Genomic DNA, 21,112 nt, shown 5'->3' with positions numbered 1-21,112 from the left:
GAATTATGATTATTCTATCCACATTCACTGGATATGAGCAATTGTACGCTCTGATTGGCTACTCTACTACTAGGCTATCAGCTCATATACCATGAGTAGAGAAAAACAAAATGGCAGAGCGTTTTGCTGAACCAACTGAGGATGAAATACAACCCCGATTCCAAAAAAGTTGGGACAAAATACAAATTGTAAATAAAAATGGAATGCAATGATGTGGAAGTTTCAAAATTCCATATTTTATTCAGAATAGAACATAGATGACATATCAAATGTTTAAACTGAGAAAATGTATCATTTAAAGAGAAAAATTAGGTGATTTTAAAGTTCATGACAACAACACATCTCAAAAAAGTTGGGACAAGGCCATGTTTACCACTGTGAGACATCCCCTTTTCTCTTTCCAACAGTCTGTAAACGTCTGGGGACTGAGGAGACAAGTTGCTCAAGTTTAGGGATAGGAATGTTAACCCATTCTTGTCTAATGTAGGATTCTAGTTGCTCAACTGTCTTAGGTCTTTTTTGTCGTATCTTCTGTTTTATGATGCGCCAAATGTTTTCTCTGGGTGAAAGATCTGGACTGCAGGCTGGCCAGTTCAGTACCCGGACCCTTCTTCTACGCAGCCATGATGCTGTAATTGATGCAGTATGTGGTTTGGCATTGTCATGTTAGAAAATGCAACGTCTTCCCTGAAAGAGACGTCGTCTGGATGGGAGCATATGTTGCTCTTGAACCTGGATATACCTTTCAGCATTGATGGTGTCTTTCCAGATGTGTAAGCTGCCCATGCCACATGCACTAATGCAACCCCATACCATCAGAGATGCAGGCTTCTGAACTGAGCGCTGATAACAACTTGGGTTGTCCTTCTCCCCTTTAGTCCGAATGACACGGCGTCCCTGATTTCCATAAAGAACTTCAAATTTTGATTCGTCTGACCACAGAACAGTTTTCCACTTTGCCACAGTCCATTTTAAATGAGCCTTGGCCCAGAGAAGACGTCTGCGCTTCTGGATCACGTTTAGATACGGTTTCTTCTTTGAACTATAGAGTTTTAGCTGGCAACGGCGGATGGCACGGTGAATTGTGTTCACAGAAAATTTTCTCTGGAAATATTCCTGAGCCCATTTTGTGATTTCCAGTACAGAAGCATGCCTGTATGTGATGCAGGTGCTGTCTAAGGGCCCAAAGATCACGGGCACCCAGTATGGTTTTCCAGCCTTGACCCTTACACACAGAGATTCTTCCAGATTCTCTGAATTTTTTGATGATGTTATGCACTGTAGATGATGATATGTTCAAACTCTTTGTAATTTTACACTGTCGAACACCTTTCTGATATTGCTCCACTATTTGTCAGCGCAGAATTAGGGGGATTGGTGATCCTCTTCCCATCTTTACTTCTGAGAGCCGCTGCCACTCCAAGATGCTCTTTTTATACCCAGTCATGTTAATGACCTATTGCCAATTGACCTAATGAGTTGCAATTTGGTCCTCCAGCTGTTCCTTTTTTGTACCTTTAACTTTTCCAGCCTCTTATTGCCCCTGTCCCAACTTTTTTGAGATGTGTTGCTGTCATGAAATTTCAAATGAGCCAATATTTGGCATGAAATTTCAAAATGTCTCACTTTTGACATTTGATATGTTGTCTATGTTCTATTGTGAATGGAATATCAGTTTTTAAGATTTGTAAATTATTGCATTCCGTTTTTATTTACAATTTGTACTTTGTCCCAACTTTTTTGGAATCGGGGTTGTAAAAACTCTACTCAAAAACAACCCCCCCCCCCCCCCCCCCCCCCCCCCAAAAAAAAAAAAATACAAAAAAGCAACAAAATATGGAATGAAAGTAGTTGGTGGTAAGAACATATCTTTTTTTTTTATTTTTCAAGACTTATTATTATTATTATTATTATTATTATTATTATTATTATTATTATTGTTATTATTGCATTTTTCACAAATTGCTACTGTCATTTCACCAGTTTGTTTGCATTCTTCATTTTTAAGCATTAAAATTTGTTGAATTTTTTTAGACTGGTTCAAAAGTTCAAAGAAGTTTGAAAATTACATAACTGAATTGTCCGAGGAAGAATTAAATAAATGTCAAAAGCTATTCTATACCTCGGCACGACAGCAAGATAGCACTTTCTACAAAAAAACAACAACAATAAAAACACTAAAGTCAATTTGTGCAGCCATCGATAGGTTTTTAAGAGGTCCACCTAAGCAGAAATGATTTTGTAGGATGGTTTATATAAAGTTTTTATTTATCAAGTTTGCAAAAAAAAAATGCTCTGTTTCTCAAAATCCAGTGAATGTGGATATAATAAAGTAATTATTCCACTCAATCTTGTTGTACATGGCTTATAGCCGACTCGGCACTACGTGCTGACTCGGCTACCAGCTCACATATGACTTGATTTTGTGGAATAATTATTAAATAGACTTTCCTGGAACATTAACATGGAAAGGAAGAGTAATATACTGTCTATTTAGTGTGTATAAACATTTTCTTCCTGTTTTACTGCAGTGTATAATGACACTTTCTATTGTGTTGAACAATGAAATTACCAGACACTGACTCTTGGCTTAACACTTGTTTTGATATGTGGCCAAAATTCAACGGGAATAGCCTCAGACTTCACAGAAGTGTCTAATTACTGGCAGGTACAAGACATGAGTCTTCCTGTAACTAAATCAGGCTTAGTTACAACTACTAGAAAAGCACTCGGAGAGCGCAGACCTCTGCCAAGAATCCTTTAAAAAATTCCGGTTATCCAGAAGGTGATCCGGATCACCGCCAAAATTTAATGGATTGTTACTTGTGCCCAGTCACACCTCTGGAAAAAACAAACCAATGCTACCGAAAACATAACCTTGGCAGAGGTAATAATCAGTAAACATAACATCCATATCCTCTGTTGTTTTATTGTGTGTGCTCATTAAATAGAGCAGAAGTTGCTATTGCTTTAGTGTTTGTATGTCTATATCTGAAGCTTGGTTTCCAAAATGGTACATTATAGGAAGCAGTTCTGACAAATTAAAAAATAAATAAATGCATTTTTCACTGAATAAATTATTTTTTTTAAACATGCCCCCAAGGAATGCTGAATTTATCTAACAAAATTTGAGCTTACAGCCACCAAGCAGGAATATGGTTTAATTAGTTCATTAGTTAACAAGCATATTTTTATGCCAACTAGGATAATACCAACACCTTACAAAGTAATTGTGTGTATTTTAATGCTATATCAAGATTAATAGATAAATTTGCTACATACAAGGAGCTTCTGGCACAGTGGTGCAGCAGTTAGCACTGTCACCTCACAGCAAGAAGGTTCTGGGTTCGAGCTTCATGGCCAACGGGGGCCTTTCTGTGTGGAGTTTGCATGTTTGCCCCATGTTTGTGTGGGTTTCCTCCCACAGTCTAAAGACATGTAGTTAGGTTAACTGGCTACTCTAAGGCTACGTTTACATTAGACCGTATCTGTCTCGTTTTCTTCGCGGATGCACTGTCCGTTTACATTAAACCACCTGGAAACGCCGGGAAACGGGAATCCGCCAGCATCCACGTATTCAATCTAGATCGTATCTGGTCCGGTGCTGTGTAAACATTGAGATACGTGAATACGCTGTGCTGAGCTCTAGCTGGCGTCTCATTGGACAACGTCACTGTGACATCCACCTTCCTGATTCGCTGGCGTTGGTCATGTGACGCGACTGCTGAAAAACAGCACGGACTTCCGCCTTGTATCACCTTTCATTAAAGAGTATAAAAGTATGAAAATACTGCAAATACTGATGCAAATACTGCCCATTGTGTAGTTATGATTGTCTTTAGGCTTGCCATCCTTCCACTTGCAAGTGTTAAGTGATATGCGCTGGGATCACACACACAGCGGCTCAGTCCCGAAAACACTGCTCGTGCGCTTCACTCGCGCACTCTGTGAGCTGCGCAGGGCCGGAGTGCGCACCCTCCAGAGGGCACTCGCTGTTCAGGGCGGAGTGATTTGGAGCGCAGGATGCCTGCGGAGCCGAGCGTATCCGTGTATTGGTATTGTTGTGTGCACGCGAATCGTGTATTGGTGTTGCTGTGTGCACACTAATCGTTTTAAAAACGTTAATCTGATGATCCGCTGATACGGTCTAATGTAAACATGGGCTAAATTGCTCAAGTGTGTGTGTGTGTGTGTGTGTGTGTGTGTGTGTGTGTGTGTGTGTGTGTGTGTGTGTGTAAATGATTGTCTGGGGAAGCTGCGACAAGCCTCAAGATAGGCCTGCTCAAGACAGACACAAACAGCCTCATAAGAGGCTGGCAACTGACAGTTCAATTGGCCTACAGGGCGTCAGGGTGAGTGAGTGAGTGCATAGAGCTCCTGCCCTCCATGGCATTATTGTAAGACGATGCAACAAGAAACCCTAGGTTTTAGGCAGTTTGCTGATTTGGAGTGATTTAATACAATTTATTGAAACTTGTAGCTGGGGCGGCACAGTGGTGTAGTGGTTAGTACTGTCACCTCACAGCAAGAAGGTTCTGGGTTCAAGCCCAGCGGAGCACTCGGAGGAAACCCAGCAGCCAACGGGGGCTTTTCTGTGTGGAGTTTGCATGTTCTCCCCGTGTCTGTGTGGAATTCCTATGGGTGCTCTGGTTTCCCCCACAGTCCAAAGACATGCAGGTTAGGCTAACTGGTGACTCTAAATTGACTGTAGGTGTGAATGGTTGTTTGTCTCTATGTGTCAGCCACCAAGATCTGGTGACTTGTCCAGGGTGTACCCCGCCTCTGCCCATCGTCAGCTGGGATAGGTTCCAGCTTACCTGCAACCCTGTACAGGATAAATGGCTACAGATAATGGATGGATGTATTAATGTGAATGTAGACCACTGGCGGCTCGTTAATAGGGGCGATTTGGGCGACGCACTCCCAAACAGGGAGGGAGATTTTTTTTTTATCTACTCCTACTACCACGGCAACAGTAATGTCATTGTCCAATCAGGCTAAGGTCGCGCCTGGTGTAGCCACGCCCTTTTGGGGCGATTTCTGTCAGGTTCAGATTTGCCCCAAAATCTCCCATTGACAGTAATGGTACGTACGTTTTTTTCGAAAATCATGCTCCCAATGCATTTTCTATTAGGTTTTATGTGCTCGCACAAGCAGCGTGCTTATGTCATATGCCTGTTGCGCCGCGCAAGTGTTGCCAGATTGGGCAATTTTAAGTGCATTTTTGCGGGTTTTGAACATAATTTTGGGCTGGAAAACGCAACTTGCGCAGGAAATGTGTGAACATTCTATGAAGATGGCAGCGAGTGTTGAGTGCAACAATACGATAGCGTCTCTGAAAGAAGTTCCCTTTAGTCGTCGTGCCAATGAGGAGAAAATAGCAATCAAACAGCTAGGACCTCCTAGACCGAATTTAAACATCAAGCAAGTGTCTACGAAGGGGGAGAAGACCTGCTCAAGAGGTTTTAACAAGAACTGGTACCACCAGAAAACTTGGCTAGCTGGCTGTGATGTAGCCAATGCTCGTTTTTGCTACCCTTGCGTTCTCTTCCACCCTGGAAGTAGCACAGCAGACGGTACAGCCCTTGTCAAAATGTTTTTTAGAATTCTATAGAAACTCTATAGAAAATCCTATATAAACCCCTCTTTCTATACAATCTCTATAGAATGCTATAGAACTAATACTCTATAGAAAATAGTTTCAATAGAAGTTGTATAGAAATAGTATAAATTCTATAGAAGTTGTACTCTATAGAAAACAGCTTCTATAGAGTCTCAACAGAATTCTATATAATAGTAGTCTATAGAAAACGATTTCTATAGAATTGATACAGAGTTCTATAGAAGCTGTACTTTATTAGGGCCAACAGAATTTTATAAATTTCATAATGGTTATTTCCATAAAAACACAATTTGGTGGATTTTAAAGACCCTACAGAAATTCCAGTCTGAGACAAAAGGCCTTGCATCCAAAGAACAACTTCAGTACTTATCTCCAGTAAAAATGTTCTTTATTTTATTTATCTCACATAATAACACTTCTGATCAACAACTCAATTGATCCAAATGTAAATTACAGTTTAAGACAATTTAATAAATGTACTTCCAAAATAAACGCTGATATACGCTATACATTAATTTTCAGTCAAGCTCAATGGCATTTGGAAGAAGTGAAACAAACGTCTTTCTTTGTATTTTCATGTAAATATACTTATTTGCTATATCAGATAAATTACATGCTATCAATTCATTAGTGAGTTCAACCTCTCTAATTTGATGCCCCTTAACTTTATATATACCTGTATTTAACTGAAACATTATTCGAGTAGATGTTAAACGTCGAAATATACAGTACAATTCTTTTTTACAGTTACATATATCATCTTCACATTCATTTTTACACACTGCAACCACTAACTGCAGGGTCCCAATCCGACCATCTCTTAAGTGAAAGCAGGAATTATTTCTTTCTTGTTTCTTATGCTTTAACTGTTCAGATACGAAATATAAACCATTCTGAAGAACTAATCGTGGGTATGCCTGGACAGTTCTATCTTTTAATGTTACACCAATATTATTCAATGAACATAGCTGTTCAAAGTTGAGGGCAAGTCTGACAGGCAGGCCTAAAATACATACAGTCTCATTATATGCCTCTTTAATACCCTTAGCAAAACCATACACATTTTTTTGGAAAAAGCTTAAAAGGTTAGGGCTATTGGTAAAGGCCCCAATTGATAATGATGGTAATGACTTAATCAACATAAACTTTTCTGATATCTGCTTATGCACACAAGTTGTGCCATGAAACATTTTTGTGAGCTTTCCATTCATGCTCTCAAAAGGAAAAGTTGAATACACCCAGAGCTGTCCCCAGTTTTTCACACAATCCATTACATGGAGCAACTGATGGACATTGTAAGTCATACACTCTTTTCCATAAAGCTGTTGAAATTTAACTACAAAATCTATGAGTAATGATTCACATAGGTGAAAAGATTCATCATCTAGTTTGTCTGCAAGCAACAAATGCATAGCTGTTACAAGTGTCATCCAATGATCATGGTATTGTTTACCTAGGAACCCAACTGTCACAACACAGGAATAATGGAGAAGCCATGCTCTCCATTCACTAGCTTTCCAACTTTTTCTGTGTTGCAAGGCACCAGGAATACGTGTGATTTCCTTTGGTGGTCTTATACATTGAAGGCGGTCACTAAGGTGTTTTATGGAGTTACCAATGTAGAAATTTTTGGCATGATTTGAACTGTCAAGCCATAGACCTGCTACCTGGCGTGCAACACCCAAACATACAGAGTGCATATAGTCAACAACAAAATTGTTTACAATGTCAAAATACATTAAAAGAAACAAGATTGATGGACCTTTGACACCCATACAAGGTTTGTCCTGCTGAACAGCTGTTCTCGCATGTTCTATGTGAGAAGTTTTATTCCTCTTAACTGGTAGTTGGTTCTCCATACTATAAACCCTTGCATGCCCTCTACCAACTGAAACTACTTCACCTTGTGACAAACACCAATTACACCCACACCAACCATTGAACTGTGTCACATTTTGTACAAGACAGCGAGCTACTGAGTCACAAGAGCATGTTGTTACAAACACCCTACTGGTGTGGCTGTCATTTTCTGTACCCCACTTAAAGCCAGTATCTGATAGTGTATTCATTTCAGTGACAAAAGGTTTGAGGAAGGTATTCATGTCAGGTTTAGAGTCACCAAACCATAAGCCACCAAGAAAAATGTTTTTCCTTCTTATAGCATAAAGTAACTCATTAACTATTACCTGCAATGGCCATATTGAATACCTTGATGAAACAAATACTTGAACGCCATCTGTGTTGAATGAAACAGTAATGTCATCATTCTCGAGAGGGAGTTTACGATATAATCGACCTCCATAGGAATCACAAAGTCCCCTTTTTGCCCCAATTTGTAGGTGTTTACAAATATCTTCATTCTGTAGCATAGATAACAATTGATCTTTAACATCAAATGTTATAAAATAATTGCCATTATCTATGCAGTCACTTACAGACACATTTGTGTCACAATTTTCACACCACATATCATTACTTCCAATGTAGGTTATACAAGAAGGGCAGTATGAGTGAAATCTTAGAGTGATGTCACTGTTTTTAAAGTTCTTCATAAAAAGATATTGGGAAGCAGGGAATACAGTTCCAGCTGGTAAATGTGCCTCCAAGACTGTCAGTAGGCTCTGCAGAGCTGTTCCACTCACATGATTCCTTATGATGTGTCCCATTATGAGTAGAATACTCTCTCGCCTTGTTATTTGGCACCCATCATAGAGGTTCTGATCCTGAAGATATAAAATAATATACGGTGTGAGCAAATCTGTATGTACATATTGTTTTTTGGCCATTCAGTCTGTCTACCATAATTCCTTCAAGATTTGACTTAAAATTTGTGAAGGGGTCAAATCATGCAGCGTGATATTATCATTATACAACTGGTTCACCACTACTGCAGAAGAGGAAATAAATTGTTAATTGGCCCAAATCACCACCAGCCGAGTCTTGACAAATCATTAGTTTAATTCCTACAATGAAATATCCTTAATTATGTCACTCACAAATTTCAATCCATAGACCGGGACGACCCAATCGGAAGTCCTCAACTCATTTTACATTTTTGTACTCACCAAATCATTAAGTCTCTCAGCCAGTTCTTCATCATTATATCTTTCATATTGATCGAGTTCACCATTTTCAAGATTCTGTAAACAATAATTAATAAATTTATGAATATTATCAGACATCCAGGTTAAATATATAGAAATGAAAATAAATTAAACAGTTCACTGGATTGTAGTTTTAAGTCCACGACGTTTCAAGCGACAACATAAGAGCTACAACTCCTCAGGACAAAATTCAGCAGTTTTCGAATCACACAGACATTACAGGACATTCGTTTACATTAAAAAATGTTTCCATACTAGACAGGGAGTCACGATGGTTTGAAAGGGGAGTAAAAGAAGCAGTTTATGAAAGAGCACTTTGCCCGAAACTGAATCGGAATGGAGGTTTAAGGTTTAAATTATCTAGAACATGGGATACAGCACTGCAACATAAGATAGGATTACCCAGGACAGGTCTATGCAATCAATGACGTCATATGGATGACGCAACTGAATATTTCCAGTATCATACAAACTTTCACCTGATGAAGTGATGGATATCGCTTGAAACGTCGTGGATAAAAACTATACAATCCAGTGAACTGTTTAATTTATTTTCATTTCTAAATAATTAATAAACAACTTTAGTACGGGTATGTCTATTTTCTATTTGGGCTCTTAATATCTATTCAAAATGGGTTTAGCATCTTAAGAAGCCAATCCTCCAACTTTTTACCCTACATGTATCCTCTCCAAAAATACCAAAAGTAACAAGCTGATTTTTGTCATATTAACTTATCTCTATTTCAAGAACCATAGGAAAATGCAACTCACCTCAGGGGTCGAATGACTGGTAGAAGAGAGAGACACTTCACTTTGACTTTCACCGTCTGTCGATCCATTGCCCTCTTCACCTGCAATGAAATATTTATTATTACTCTTTTATTATTTTGATCAGACACAAGATATCTAAATACTGGGTGGGAGAAATTGGTGAATTTCACAATCCAACTGACTCTGATTATGTTAGTGCTTACCTCTTAACACTTCATTATTTTTGGGAACAACTTCATCTCCATCTTTGACTTTATTTTCCACATCACGGACACGGTCGTGTTGGGGTAAGCCTAGAAGTTCATCATCCTGTCCAAAAGAGTACTCACTGTCGTTTGATGTCAGAGATGTTTGCGATGATACCACTGAGCCAGTCCTTTCGCTTATACCGTCATTGCAGTCAGACGAAAAACTTGTGTCCGTGAACAATGATGACTTACTACTTTCATTAGAAAGAGATGATGATGCACCATGATTACTAATACAATCACCACCGCGTCCATCATGGCCACATTCATCGGCATTTCCTGACATTTTAGCGAAATCTAAAGACTCAAAACTAGAGTGGTACCTTTTCCTTTTGCTCATTTCCTCTTCTGATTATCACTATATGAACTTCAAACTGGTTATTTCTTCGCAGTACTTATTGATTAGATACTCCTCAGTGTAGCGTGGGACATGGGATAGCGGCTGCCATCTTGGAATGCAGGACCGGAAATGCAGAAAATAAATAACTCGAATACTGATTGAGTTTGACAAATCAAGATAGCTTATAACATTAAAATAATGTCCCTCATAGATATTTGTATTTTCTATAACAATACTAGACACTTTATACACTGTTATTGTAAATAAGCACCAATCAGGACTAAGAACCGCTGCTGGCTATATCCGGTTATAACTGGTTTGACCACCACGTGTGTCAATAGCTCAGGAAGGTAAAAGCGCGCATTACAAATATTCTAAAGAATCTTTTGAAAAGTGTGATAATACAGTGCCCAGTGGGAAATCAAGTGGATCCGAGAGAATGGCATCGTCTACCACAACATGGTTACTCTTACAATGGATTGAAGATCCACCACAATGGGATGTAATAGAAGTGGGAAAGTGTGGTGCCGAGTTAAAGTTAATGGCCCTTGGAAAGAAGCTTCAGTCAGCAGTCGGGAACATCTATGATATGCCTTGGAATGGAGAGACAGCGCCAGCTAAAGTCTTGGATTTTGGTAAGAAAATAAGCCTAGCTGCACATGTCGCATTCATTATAAAATAAAAATATATTTTTATCATAGCAATCAGGCGATAGCAAACGATTTATGAATATTATTATTAATAATAGGCCTAATGATAAAAAAATTTAATTATATGATAAAATGATAGCATCCTATTTCTAGGCCTATAGTCTGTTTGACGAAACCTTGCCGGGTTGTTTTTCTGTGATAACTTCCTTATTTTTGAAACAAATTCACTCAACCAACATTTTTCTGAATCCTTAGACCTCATTGTGTTTTTAGAAATGTAACACTTTATATGAATTCAGAAGTTAAAAATTCAACTTTTATTGGAGTTTGAATGGGAGAGTGCAGTTTAACATGTTTAAGCAGAAAATGTGGGCAAAACTTGAGATGTTGAATTTCCCTTTCCTATCATTTTAGAATCTGAAACATCCCAGACTCCCAGTTCTTATACTGCTAATACGATGCAATCTCCAGATTCAGAAAAGTATTGGTTTGTAAAAATCTGTTGAGGATGAGGGCATTGAAAAAAAACAACCCGGCAAGGTCTCAGACTATAATCTAAGTAATGATGATGTCGATGATATGACCAAGAAGGGCAAGGCTCAGGGGCGTAGGCAGGATTTTTTGAGGGGGGGGGGGGGGGGGGGGGGGGGGTCAAATCCAGGCCCAGGTGCAGGGAAAGAAAAAATATAGGCCTATAACTAGGCAATATCAGATATCAGAGCAAGTTTTATTATCCAAATGCAACCAATGTTTCTACATCATGGTCCATAAATGCCTAAGACCTTAAAATGACCCTACTTATATCACATTGCTGTTCTTGTTTGACTAGACAGTAGTCAGTCTAGTTAATCTCTCTAATTTTTTGAAGGGCTCATTGATTTTTTTAAATTACTTTTTGATTATTAAGTGGGGGGTTCAGACAAACCCCTTGAACCCCCCCTGCCTACGCCCCTGAGGCTGTCCATGTTGTAACGTAATATTAAATAAAAAAGCATGTAAAATTGCCTACCAGTTATGTGTTGGACATGGCTGATTTCATACATTATAATAATATTGTAGATGCTTCTATTTTGTCACCTGGTAATTGAAGAGTATTGTTCTCAAATGTTACATTACATTATGTTTTGTATCATAGGTAAAGATAAGGCTATGGAAGCCAAGCATACCGAACAAGTTAAGAATTACGAGGCTGCCATGGAAGTTGGTAGGAAGAATGGAAAAAGTTTGCGGTGTGCAAATAAAAGGATGGCTGATGAATTGTCAGAAAGTGAAAGCACTTCTTCAGTAAGTACATATAATAAAAAGCCATTGTCCATTTTTGTCTTTTAGTCTCTAAGGTATCAGTTGCTATATCTTTTTAAAGGGCTTAAATTGCAATCGGCTTCCGAGGAAGGCCTGTCTTCAATGTTTGCTAGATGAAAGATGCAGTGTCTGCTTAGAATCAATTATCTGTCAATTTATTCTGATACCATCTGTAACTGCTGCACATTTATTCCAATTTAAAAGGAAATTATTTTTTTCTGAAACAAAAATTTCTCTTGTATTTTACAGGATGCCAATGAGAAGAGAAAAGTCAAGAGAAAGAAGGTTAATGATGAAGAAATCCTAATTTCAACATCAGCAATAGAAGACACTGACAGTTCTGAAGAAAACGGTTGCCAAGGCTGCAAAAAATTGCCAAAGCTTAAAGAAAAATACAAGTTGGCAAAAGAAAAAATAAACAGATTAGAAGCTGAGATTGAGCACTACAAGCAAGTTACAGGTTAGTTTGTGGGATTTTTAACCTCAGAAAAAATGGGCTTCTCTTCCTATGCAAATATCGATCCCCAATTCTGAGATCTTTCTTGCTGTTTTATAGGCAGAATGCTAAAAGTATCAGTAAAAATTCATTGAAATAATGGACAAAGTCTTGTCAATTTCAAGTTAAATGCATAGGGTATGAACTGATCATTCAAAGTGTTGATGCATTGTCTACCTCTCCTATCACACAGATGCAAGATCTCTAGTAGACAACCTTAAAATGCTCATTAGGGAAAGTAAAACAAAAGAGGTTGGCCAAGCAGAGTCACAGGTAAGACAATGGCATTCACACAAGATGCTATAACCACCTACTTGTGGATAGAAGAATTTTTGTCCATTCTGTTCAATTTGTTAGGCATAAAGCTAGGCAAGGCTTTCTATTCTTTATTTAATGGCCCTCCAACCCTACAAACACTATGAAAGAGGGATTTACATTATAAGAGCGTTTTTAGTCATGGAATAATTTTGACAAGGATTTAGCTTCTTTAGGACCCACTTATTTATTTCATTTCTCGAGCTTTGTCGTTTAGTCTCGACAGCTTCATCAAGTGGAGTCACCCGGTTTCTATCATCCTACAATCTCCTTGGTGGCAACAAAATAAAAATCATGCATAATTGGTAAAAAAGGGTATTTTTTAAGGAATGTGCCAACCTCAAATTCTCTGTAATACAGGAAAAGCATTACATCTAAAAATGTTTATTCAATTTCAGAACCCAAATATAGGACTTAGGCCGATAACTGCACCGGTAACTCCTACCTCTGCAATTGAAAAAGAAGGAACGAAGGTGAGTTTAGGACTTCTACCAGCAAATATTGTCAATTTTGCCATTCATGTCACTGACTAAATTCAGCTAGGCTTGAGAACTGGCCAGGCTGCAGATTTCAGTATGGCACAGCTGTCATGTCATCATACTGACTCATTTCATATTATTTGGGAGAATACTAATTGATGTGGAAAGTGACTGGTGTCAGTGATTTTTTTTTTTTGGGAGGATATATTATTTGAAATTTGATTGATACTTTTAACTATACTGTGCATGTTTATCCTTTTACAGCAATTAGATGTAAATGATGGCCTACCAGCCACCCCTGGCAGAGTCAAAGAAACCACAAAGGTATGATGAATGAAGAGGGGTTTAATCTAATTTTCTCCAGTAGTATTAATAATGCAGCAAGACTTTGAAGGTTTGATTAAGGCATTTTGAAGGGATGTTGTCATCACGTCGAAAAGGTGTATGAAACCATGGATTTTACCTATTATAATACATTTGCATATTAATCAATTTTGAATCATTGTGTCCTCAGGTTGACATTGGACGAGGTGTGCTGGTTGAGAAAACTAGCCTGATGGCTTTGTCATCAGTGAAGTCGGGTTCAACATATGCCAGAAGACTATTAAAGACCATTTTTACCGATGCAGAGCTTGTTGGGAAAAGTCTGACAGGCAGAAAATCAAATGCCTTTAAAGACCAGGATCAGAAGCCTGCCCTTGACCCAACTAAAGTGGAGGCAGTTGTTGGTAAGTGGTCTTTGTATATTCTATCAGTTGTATAATAAAGGCCAGAATTGACAGTGCATTCATGGAGCTAGTAGCCATATCTGTAAATTCCTGAATTTTTAGATGTTCATGTAGTGCACAGTATTTAAAAAGTCATTTACTCATTTTTGCACTGTTAGAATTGCTTTCTCATAGCTCAAGTGTTATTGATAATAGATTAGCAATGCATTAATTGTATTTCCTTTTTTAAATTTCAAAATCCCATTTTTTGTTTCAGATCTTGCATGCCGTAAATTTGGATGCCCTCCAGCAACTATAAAGATGTCTCTTGCCAACAAGCTAAAGGAAATAACAAAAAAGGCAGCAAACTAGCTTACATGTACTAGTAGGATAAAACTAATAAATTTCAATACTTTCAGCAAGAAGCGCTTTTGTCATACTGTACCAGGGTCTGGCATTTTGGAAGTTAAGAGTGATTTGGTAGGATGTCCTGAATTCTATGGCACCTTGCATCCTTATGTTTTCAGCCTTTGATAGCTTTTTTAGTTGCTCACTGTATTTTCATGGGTAGGTCTTCGAGTATATGCAGGTGACTTCAATAACTATAGCAATCTCTATAGAAATTGCTGTAGAGATTTTCACAGTACTCTATAAAGAATTCTATAGAAACTTCGTTAAATTCTGTTGACTTTCCATAGGAATTCTATAAGATTTCTATGTATAATCTCTATAACATTTCTATTAAAACTCTATAAAAAATCCTATTAAAACTCTATAAAAATCCTATTAAAACTCTATAAAAATCCTATTAAAACTCTATAAAAATTCTATTAAAACTCTATAAAATTTCTATTAAAACTCTATAAAATTTCTATTAAAACTCTATAAAATTTCTATTAAAACTCTATAAAATTTCTACAAAAAGTCTATAAAAATTCTATAAAATTTAATTTAGAAATTTTATAGAATTTTTATAGACTTTTTTTTCTATAGAAATCTATAGAAAATTTTACCAAGGGAGTGATATCTGATATTTGAATTTACTAGGCAAAAGTTGTTTTTGTGTGTGTGTGTGTGTTTTACCAATGGCAGTTTAACATTGCCATGTTTTTGTTTTACCAATGGCAGTTTAACATTGCCATGTTTTTGTTTTACCAATGGCAGTTTAACATTGCCATGTTTTTGTTTTACCAATGGCAGTTTAACATTGCCATGCTTGGAATATTTCAGTAGCCTCAAGTTCTCTCTGACTTGGTGTAAATTAAGCATATTTTCAGTGTTTATATATTGTACAGTATATGTGTTCATTGGAGCCAGCAGCACCTTACCTTTTTTCCAACTTGTTAAGCCAAGTTGCACTGACTACAAAACCTTGTGTAACCTTGTGTGTATAGCTAAATAACTAAAGCCTTTTGTGTTCATTGACATGCTTGTAATACTTTAAATTTCCTTTTAAGGCATGGCTTTCTGGAGGAATTCTTGGAGAAAAAAACTGCAGAATTTATTTAGAATTATTTGTTGTTAAAATGGTGCAATTCCATATAAAAAAAAACCCACATAATTAAGCTGCACATGTTTGTTTGATGGTTATGCTTTTCTTCATCTTTTTCAAAACTTAAACACTTGTTTTGGATTTATATCCTGCCACTTTAATTGCATTCTTTAGAATTGAAGAAATTAGAATATGTTTATAATTAAGAATGTGTCTACTTATTATAGAATACTGGAAATAATATGAGAAAATAAATGAGTAATGTAATATTAATTGATTGTGATGCCAAATGTTTTGCTTTGAAGGCTTCACAATGAATCTTCCTTAGTTTTAGCCTGGCAAGCCAGACTAAATGTGAATATTTGGCAAAAATATTTTTGGCCGCTAGGCGGGTGGATCTAGTTTACTAGGCTACCTTAGTTTGCCGCCTTTAACTTGTTTAGTGTTGCCACCTAGTGGAGAGAAGAGAGAGTCTATATTGATATCTGAATTTACCAGGCAAAAACAAGTACGGCCAATTGATTTGCTACCTACTGTAGGTCAATTTACTTCAGTCCTGTGGACATTTACGGTCCGTGTAGACATAACGGGGGAAAATTGCCCCCCCTGAAAAAAAATTCAGGAGCCGCCACTGATGTAGACAGAGGTCTGGGTCCAGGGTTGGCTTTTGGTAACCCTAATCTGGGCAGTGTACACTTAATTGCTTTGTACCTTTCATGCGATCTTTAGGATTACTTTGTTTGACCTCTCCCCACAGACCTGTTCACTAAGGAACGTTAAACTCCCAGTGAAATACCCTGCCTCTCGCCCATATTCAGTTGGGATAGGCTCCAGCTTGCCTGTGATCCTGCACAGGATAAGCGTTTACGGATGGATGGATGGATGGATGGATGGATTCTTGTAGCTGCAAGAAAACAGCACACTATGAGTGTAGTTGGATCTTCTCCAAGCCTGCCTTTATCATTTACTTTGAAGCTAGTTTAACTAAAAATGTACAATGCTGCCATCAAGTGGACATTGCTGTAAGGTTCCCTAAAGGCACTTTAAAAGTATTGATAGTGAGGTAAGGAAGGTTATGGAGTTAAAATACCAAAGCAATGTTTCTTATTTACTGTAGAAATTAGAGCAAGGATCTAACAGGCTAATGTCCTTGTCTTCAAACACATGTGATACATCAGGTAGACACAACAAGGTCTCAGTATGAATACAAACATAATTTAATAAAATAAATTTAATATAAAGATAGCAAATATTGCTGCATGACATACAGAGCCTTGCTCTTTTAAAGTGCATAAGTAGACAACGTTTCATGTTCATATTTAAACAAATCAATTGTTAAAAAGCTTAAAATCTGTTCGCTTAGTTAGACATTACACAAATACAACTGTGGAAACAAGGCCAATGCAACATGATGAAAAATCATGTACTAACTGTGAAATAACATTAAGAAGGCAAATGCAGCATTCCACCTCCTGAGGACTAGCTTTAAATTACTACCAAAATGTAGCAAAATACAATAATTCAAGTAATAACTAATAAATTAATTATCTACAATAAATCAAGTAATAACTGGAAAGTCAAAGTTAAAATAATTTAAAATAATTCCCCATAACCTGATAATCAGCGTCATGTTTGGTTCTACAATAGTGTCTTTAGGCAAAACCCAGGGGGACAAAACTCATGCACACAAAGTCTTGGGCCTGATTGGTCATTTGCTTCATCTTGATGTTCAATAAAGACAGCACCAACGGTACATAGGGGAATGGACTCTGATGTGGTCTCCATTTCTAAAGTGGTCTTCAGCTTCCCTACTCACATCAATTACATTCTTAATCTGTCGTCTTGACAATTCCCCTCTCCAGTGCAGCAGGGCGGGTACGTACTCCTCACTACAAGATAACAAACAGCACATTTTTCAATTAAGACTTTATTATTCACCAGAAATGTAACAAAATGTATGGATCTAATTGAATTTGTTATTGCATAAAGGTGTACGAGTTTACCTCTCCTTAGGGAATGTGATGTACAGTCCTGAGCAGAGAAGCTTAAGAGTATCTACATTACGGCACTGCAGAATCTCAGCCATTTTCAGCAGGACTGTTTTCAACTCATTGTCACTTCCATTCTGTTGAAAAAAAGTTAAAATTACGTTTGCTTTAGATAGCATTTTACAGATCAAATTTAGCCATAAGGAGCGTTCAAAATAAACCATGGCAGACATTCAGCAAAATGTAAAACAAATTCACACAGAAACACGAGAGTTTGCAGTGCTATCATACTGAGCATTCTGTATTGGCTGTTACTGTGTAGTAAGAATTACATTTACTTTGCATACCATCTTAGAGAAATAGTTTAAGCATGATAGATGTTGATAGTGAAATAGATTACTACTTTCTTGATTTATTCATACACTAAAAAATAGTCTACATTCCTTTTCATAACTTGCATATATGTGTGTGTGTGTGTGTGTGTGTGTGTGTGTGTGTGTGTGTGTGTGTGTGTGTGTGTTACAACAGCCAAAAAGTGTTCATGGACAGCTTATGAACCAAATTCCAAATTCTTACCGAGTCTAATATTACTTCACAAGAATGTACAGTATATTAACATTTGTGTTTCTCACCTGTGCAAAGTTACAGTGGAAATATTCAGCATCCTGCATTATTCTCTTTTCCACATCATTCCATCTCTTTTCCAGTTTTTTGTACTTTCTCTGCATTAAACACTGCAGATATGCTCTGGTAACACTGTGGTGTGCTGCATTTACAATAAGCTAGAAAACATAGAAATTAAGTGATTAAGAGTCATTGTATGTCAAATTGTGATATTTTACAGGTGTAAAAAAAACTAAACTTTTTATAAAATACAGTGAGGTTTAAAAGAATGCTAGGTAAGTGAACAGGAGATTCTCAGATATATATAATTGAAATGTGAAATGATTACAGTATACATACCTGTTTTATCTCCTTTCCCTGTTCCATTTGTGGTAAAGTTGTAACCATGTTTTGAATAATGTCTATCATTGTATGTAAATCTCCATCCTTTCTGTTGAAATACTTCTCTAAATTGTCCTAAAATTGATAAATGTAATACTTTAGAAAACAATAAATAGTAAATCGTGAATCTGCTGACCCAGAGAAAGCTCAGTCACAAACTAAACAAGAAAGCTTAACAGTATTTGTCATATAATCTACAGTATGTGAGATATTTTTTTATTACATTTGCATTTAGATTATCCTGTGCATGTTTAGGGAATCCCTTTTACAATACAGCACTTTTTTTCTCTTTTTTGTTCTTTTTTTTTTACATGAATACATGAAGGACTCACCTTTGCTATGTTTGCAAACTGTTGCTGTGCACTGGACAAAGAATTATTCTCAATGTTGTCCAACATCAAGAGAGTGGATGAATCTGTTTTATTGTTTGAATCCGTAATACTCAGAGCATAGGACCTGAAGCAAAGGAAAATAGTATCAAACTTAATAGGCTGAATAATGTATTATAGGCTTAATCTGATAAGATATAGACCATGTAAATCTGCATTCTTGCTTAAAAGATAATTTGAGATGAAACACAGAAATCCTAAACAAAACCAAAGTACATAATTTTAAATAAACAAGTAATTTCCAAACCATATACCACTCAGAATATCACTCTTAAGAAAGACATTTTAGGCTGACAGGAAATTACCTAGTAGACGTTATGGAAATGTGTCTGACCACTTCATATGAATAATTTACATTTTACATTTACATTTAGATCATTTGGAAAATGTGCTTATCCACGGACTGAACAAAATGTTTTGTGAACTCCATTAAAACATGATCTGTGATATTGTTGTTGTTTTTTTTTTTTTATTAAACCGTTGGCTCAGTATATTGTTACACACTAACCCTAATAAGGATCACCTTTCAAACTTACCTGAGTTGCCTACATGTATAAATTGTCCTGAAGTGATGTAGTAAATTTGCCTCATCAGCCTTTTGTGCACTCATATACCTGCCAACACACATTTGTTGGTAGAGAGATGGTTCATTTTATACTAATTTACATATTTAAAAAACAAAACAGCTGTCATTTCGTATAGGGCAGAAAATCTAACAAACTCACCTCTGTATGAAACTGTGAAGTTCATCACAACAAAGTCTTTGTACAGCAGTTGTAAGCATGTGGCTGACTGTTTTACTTGCCTGAATGGGAGCATTCAGACACTTTGGAGAGACAGAGAGAAGGGATGTTAATATTGGAGATTACCCAGGAGTATGTGCATTAAAAAATGGGATATCCTATTTGCCTAGTACCTGTATAACATCAAGTTGGACTTTCATGAAAGCCTCCTCATTGCTGTCATCACAAACAGGCTCATCATGTTGCAAGATGTTGTGCAGGGTAGTCGAGATATTGTCTTGAAGGAGTGTGAGGAGTTTCTGCTTTGAATAGTCCAACCAATCAGCCAGCAAGTAAGGGTCCGATACACCGAGTAAACCATCCTTCTGTGTGCTCAGGCATCCTTTATGGCCCTGCCTGAAATGATAAATAATTAAGCAAAATCATGACAAGTCATTTTACATGGTTATGCACTATCCCAGCATATTGGATCATAATTATATTAGTAACATACGTACCTAAAGTATGCATTTTTCACCCATTGTAGAAGGAAGAAGGAGTCTTTCACTGATGAACATCTATCCATTAACAGATGCAACATGTCAAACAGGCGGCGATTATAACTGTCCCACAGGTAACTCAATAGTCCTGAATCCTCCAAGACTGGAACTAATCCAATCACCCTGCTACATATCATATCCATAGCGACATTCAGGTATTCCCCAGGGTGTGACTGTGAGTTTGTTGGCAGTGCAGGAAAGTTGTTATCAGCAAACCTTTCCACTGCTTTGAGGTACTCTTTCAAGCTGCACTGAGAGTAGCTGCCAGAGCCCCCATTTTCATCAGGTGTGATACCACACTGTTTTACCTGCTCAGCTGCATCTTTTAGCTCCTGAATTGAGTCTTGAGTGTACATTTGGGGATCTGCACCAAACTGATCTGTTGTGTTCATGAGGCAACCAGGTTGTTGTATGGGATTTTCTGAAAATGAAAAACAGGTATATAAATGCCATCTGACAAATAAAGCTGCTCAGTGAAATTTGATATTGTTGTGGTTTCAACAGGAAATAAATTCTTCACAATTTTCAACTGGGAGGAATATAGCTATCAATCAAAGTAACAGTTTGTTGCAAAAATAACTGACAAATCCTCTCTTGTAGGTGTTAATACTTGGGATATATGGAAGTAATGAAAACAATTATCTTTGTCATCATAACATCTACATTATGATCATTGAATTGGAAGAGTAAGTGATATACAGTAATAAATGAATATATAACTTACCATCTGCAGGCTCAGGGGGCTCTGAACTCATATGATTCACCAAACTTTCTTCTTGTCGATCTTGACGTTTTTGCTTAAATAAGTGGTTGAAGATTTTCAAAGTTTTTGCCATTTTCTTGCTATTCCTCTCCATTGAACAACTTACTCTCAAAGTTGTTGGCATTATGATGAAATGCTCCGATTATGCCAGATCTTGT

The 21,112-nt window shown here is 37.2% G+C and overlaps 3 protein-coding genes across 4 annotated transcripts; 1 reads left to right on the top strand and 2 right to left on the bottom strand.

The window, feature by feature from the left end:
* Positions 1-6,001: 6,001 nt before the first annotated feature.
* On the bottom strand, positions 6,002-10,749 carry LOC132889397 (uncharacterized). Of its 2 annotated transcripts, XM_060925843.1 has the most exons (4): positions 9,702-10,748; positions 9,499-9,578; positions 8,689-8,763; positions 6,002-8,346 (listed from the first exon to the last, which is right to left on the bottom strand). In XM_060925843.1, exons 1-4 carry the CDS (start codon positions 10,084-10,086, stop codon positions 6,142-6,144), a joined length of 2,745 nt encoding a protein of 914 aa, XP_060781826.1. In that variant the 5' UTR covers positions 10,087-10,748; the 3' UTR covers positions 6,002-6,141. The 2 variants fall into 2 exon arrangements, with proteins under 2 accessions (XP_060781826.1, XP_060781827.1); XM_060925844.1 differs by having other exon boundaries at positions 6,022-8,763; positions 9,702-10,749.
* LOC132889398 (uncharacterized) lies at positions 7,115-14,460 on the top strand. Its single transcript, XM_060925845.1, has 8 exons — positions 7,115-10,721; positions 11,872-12,020; positions 12,288-12,498; positions 12,728-12,807; positions 13,248-13,322; positions 13,593-13,652; positions 13,843-14,056; positions 14,313-14,460. The coding sequence occupies exons 1-8, from the start codon at positions 10,526-10,528 to the stop codon at positions 14,405-14,407; spliced, it is 1,080 nt and encodes a 359-aa protein (XP_060781828.1). The 5' UTR covers positions 7,115-10,525; the 3' UTR covers positions 14,408-14,460.
* Positions 14,461-15,683: 1,223 nt separating this feature from the next.
* si:dkey-196h17.9 (exocyst complex component 3) lies at positions 15,684-21,112 on the bottom strand. Its single transcript, XM_060924709.1, has 11 exons — positions 20,916-21,112; positions 20,150-20,612; positions 19,826-20,048; positions 19,635-19,735; positions 19,446-19,523; positions 18,853-18,976; positions 18,479-18,595; positions 18,148-18,297; positions 17,531-17,652; positions 17,344-17,416; positions 15,684-16,431 (listed from the first exon to the last, which is right to left on the bottom strand). Exons 1-11 carry the CDS (start codon positions 21,076-21,078, stop codon positions 16,342-16,344), a joined length of 1,704 nt encoding a protein of 567 aa, XP_060780692.1. The 5' UTR covers positions 21,079-21,112; the 3' UTR covers positions 15,684-16,341.

This window comes from Neoarius graeffei, chromosome 7 (assembly GCF_027579695.1).
Source record: "Neoarius graeffei isolate fNeoGra1 chromosome 7, fNeoGra1.pri, whole genome shotgun sequence".
NCBI lineage: Eukaryota > Metazoa > Chordata > Actinopteri > Siluriformes > Ariidae > Neoarius > Neoarius graeffei.
Note: the sequence above shows the minus strand (reverse complement) of the source record. Positions and strands in the feature narration are given on the sequence as shown.

Bases quoted from the DNA above. Each gene is read 5' to 3' on its own strand.
- LOC132889397 (XM_060925843.1), bottom strand. From the start codon at position 10,086: ATGAGCAAAAGGAAAAGGTACCACTCTAGTTTTGAGTCTTTAGATTTC. The intron at 8,764-9,498 runs GTGAGTTGCATT...TATTGTTTACAG, and splicing joins CCAGTCATTCGACCCCTGAG to AATCTTGAAAATGGTGAACT. The intron at 8,347-8,688 runs GTGAGTACAAAA...TTATATCTTCAG, and splicing joins CTGAGAGACTTAATGATTTG to GATCAGAACCTCTATGATGG.
- LOC132889398 (XM_060925845.1), top strand. From the start codon at position 10,526: ATGGCATCGTCTACCACAACATGGTTACTCTTACAATGGATTGAAGAT. The intron at 13,323-13,592 runs GTGAGTTTAGGA...ATCCTTTTACAG, and splicing joins TTGAAAAAGAAGGAACGAAG to CAATTAGATGTAAATGATGG. The intron at 14,057-14,312 runs GTAAGTGGTCTT...TTTTTGTTTCAG, and splicing joins TAAAGTGGAGGCAGTTGTTG to ATCTTGCATGCCGTAAATTT.
- si:dkey-196h17.9 (XM_060924709.1), bottom strand. From the start codon at position 21,078: ATGCCAACAACTTTGAGAGTAAGTTGTTCAATGGAGAGGAATAGCAAG. The intron at 19,736-19,825 runs GTACTAGGCAAA...GTCTCTCCAAAG, and splicing joins TCCAACTTGATGTTATACAG to TGTCTGAATGCTCCCATTCA. The intron at 18,596-18,852 runs GTGAGTCCTTCA...TATCAATTTTAG, and splicing joins AGTTTGCAAACATAGCAAAG to GACAATTTAGAGAAGTATTT.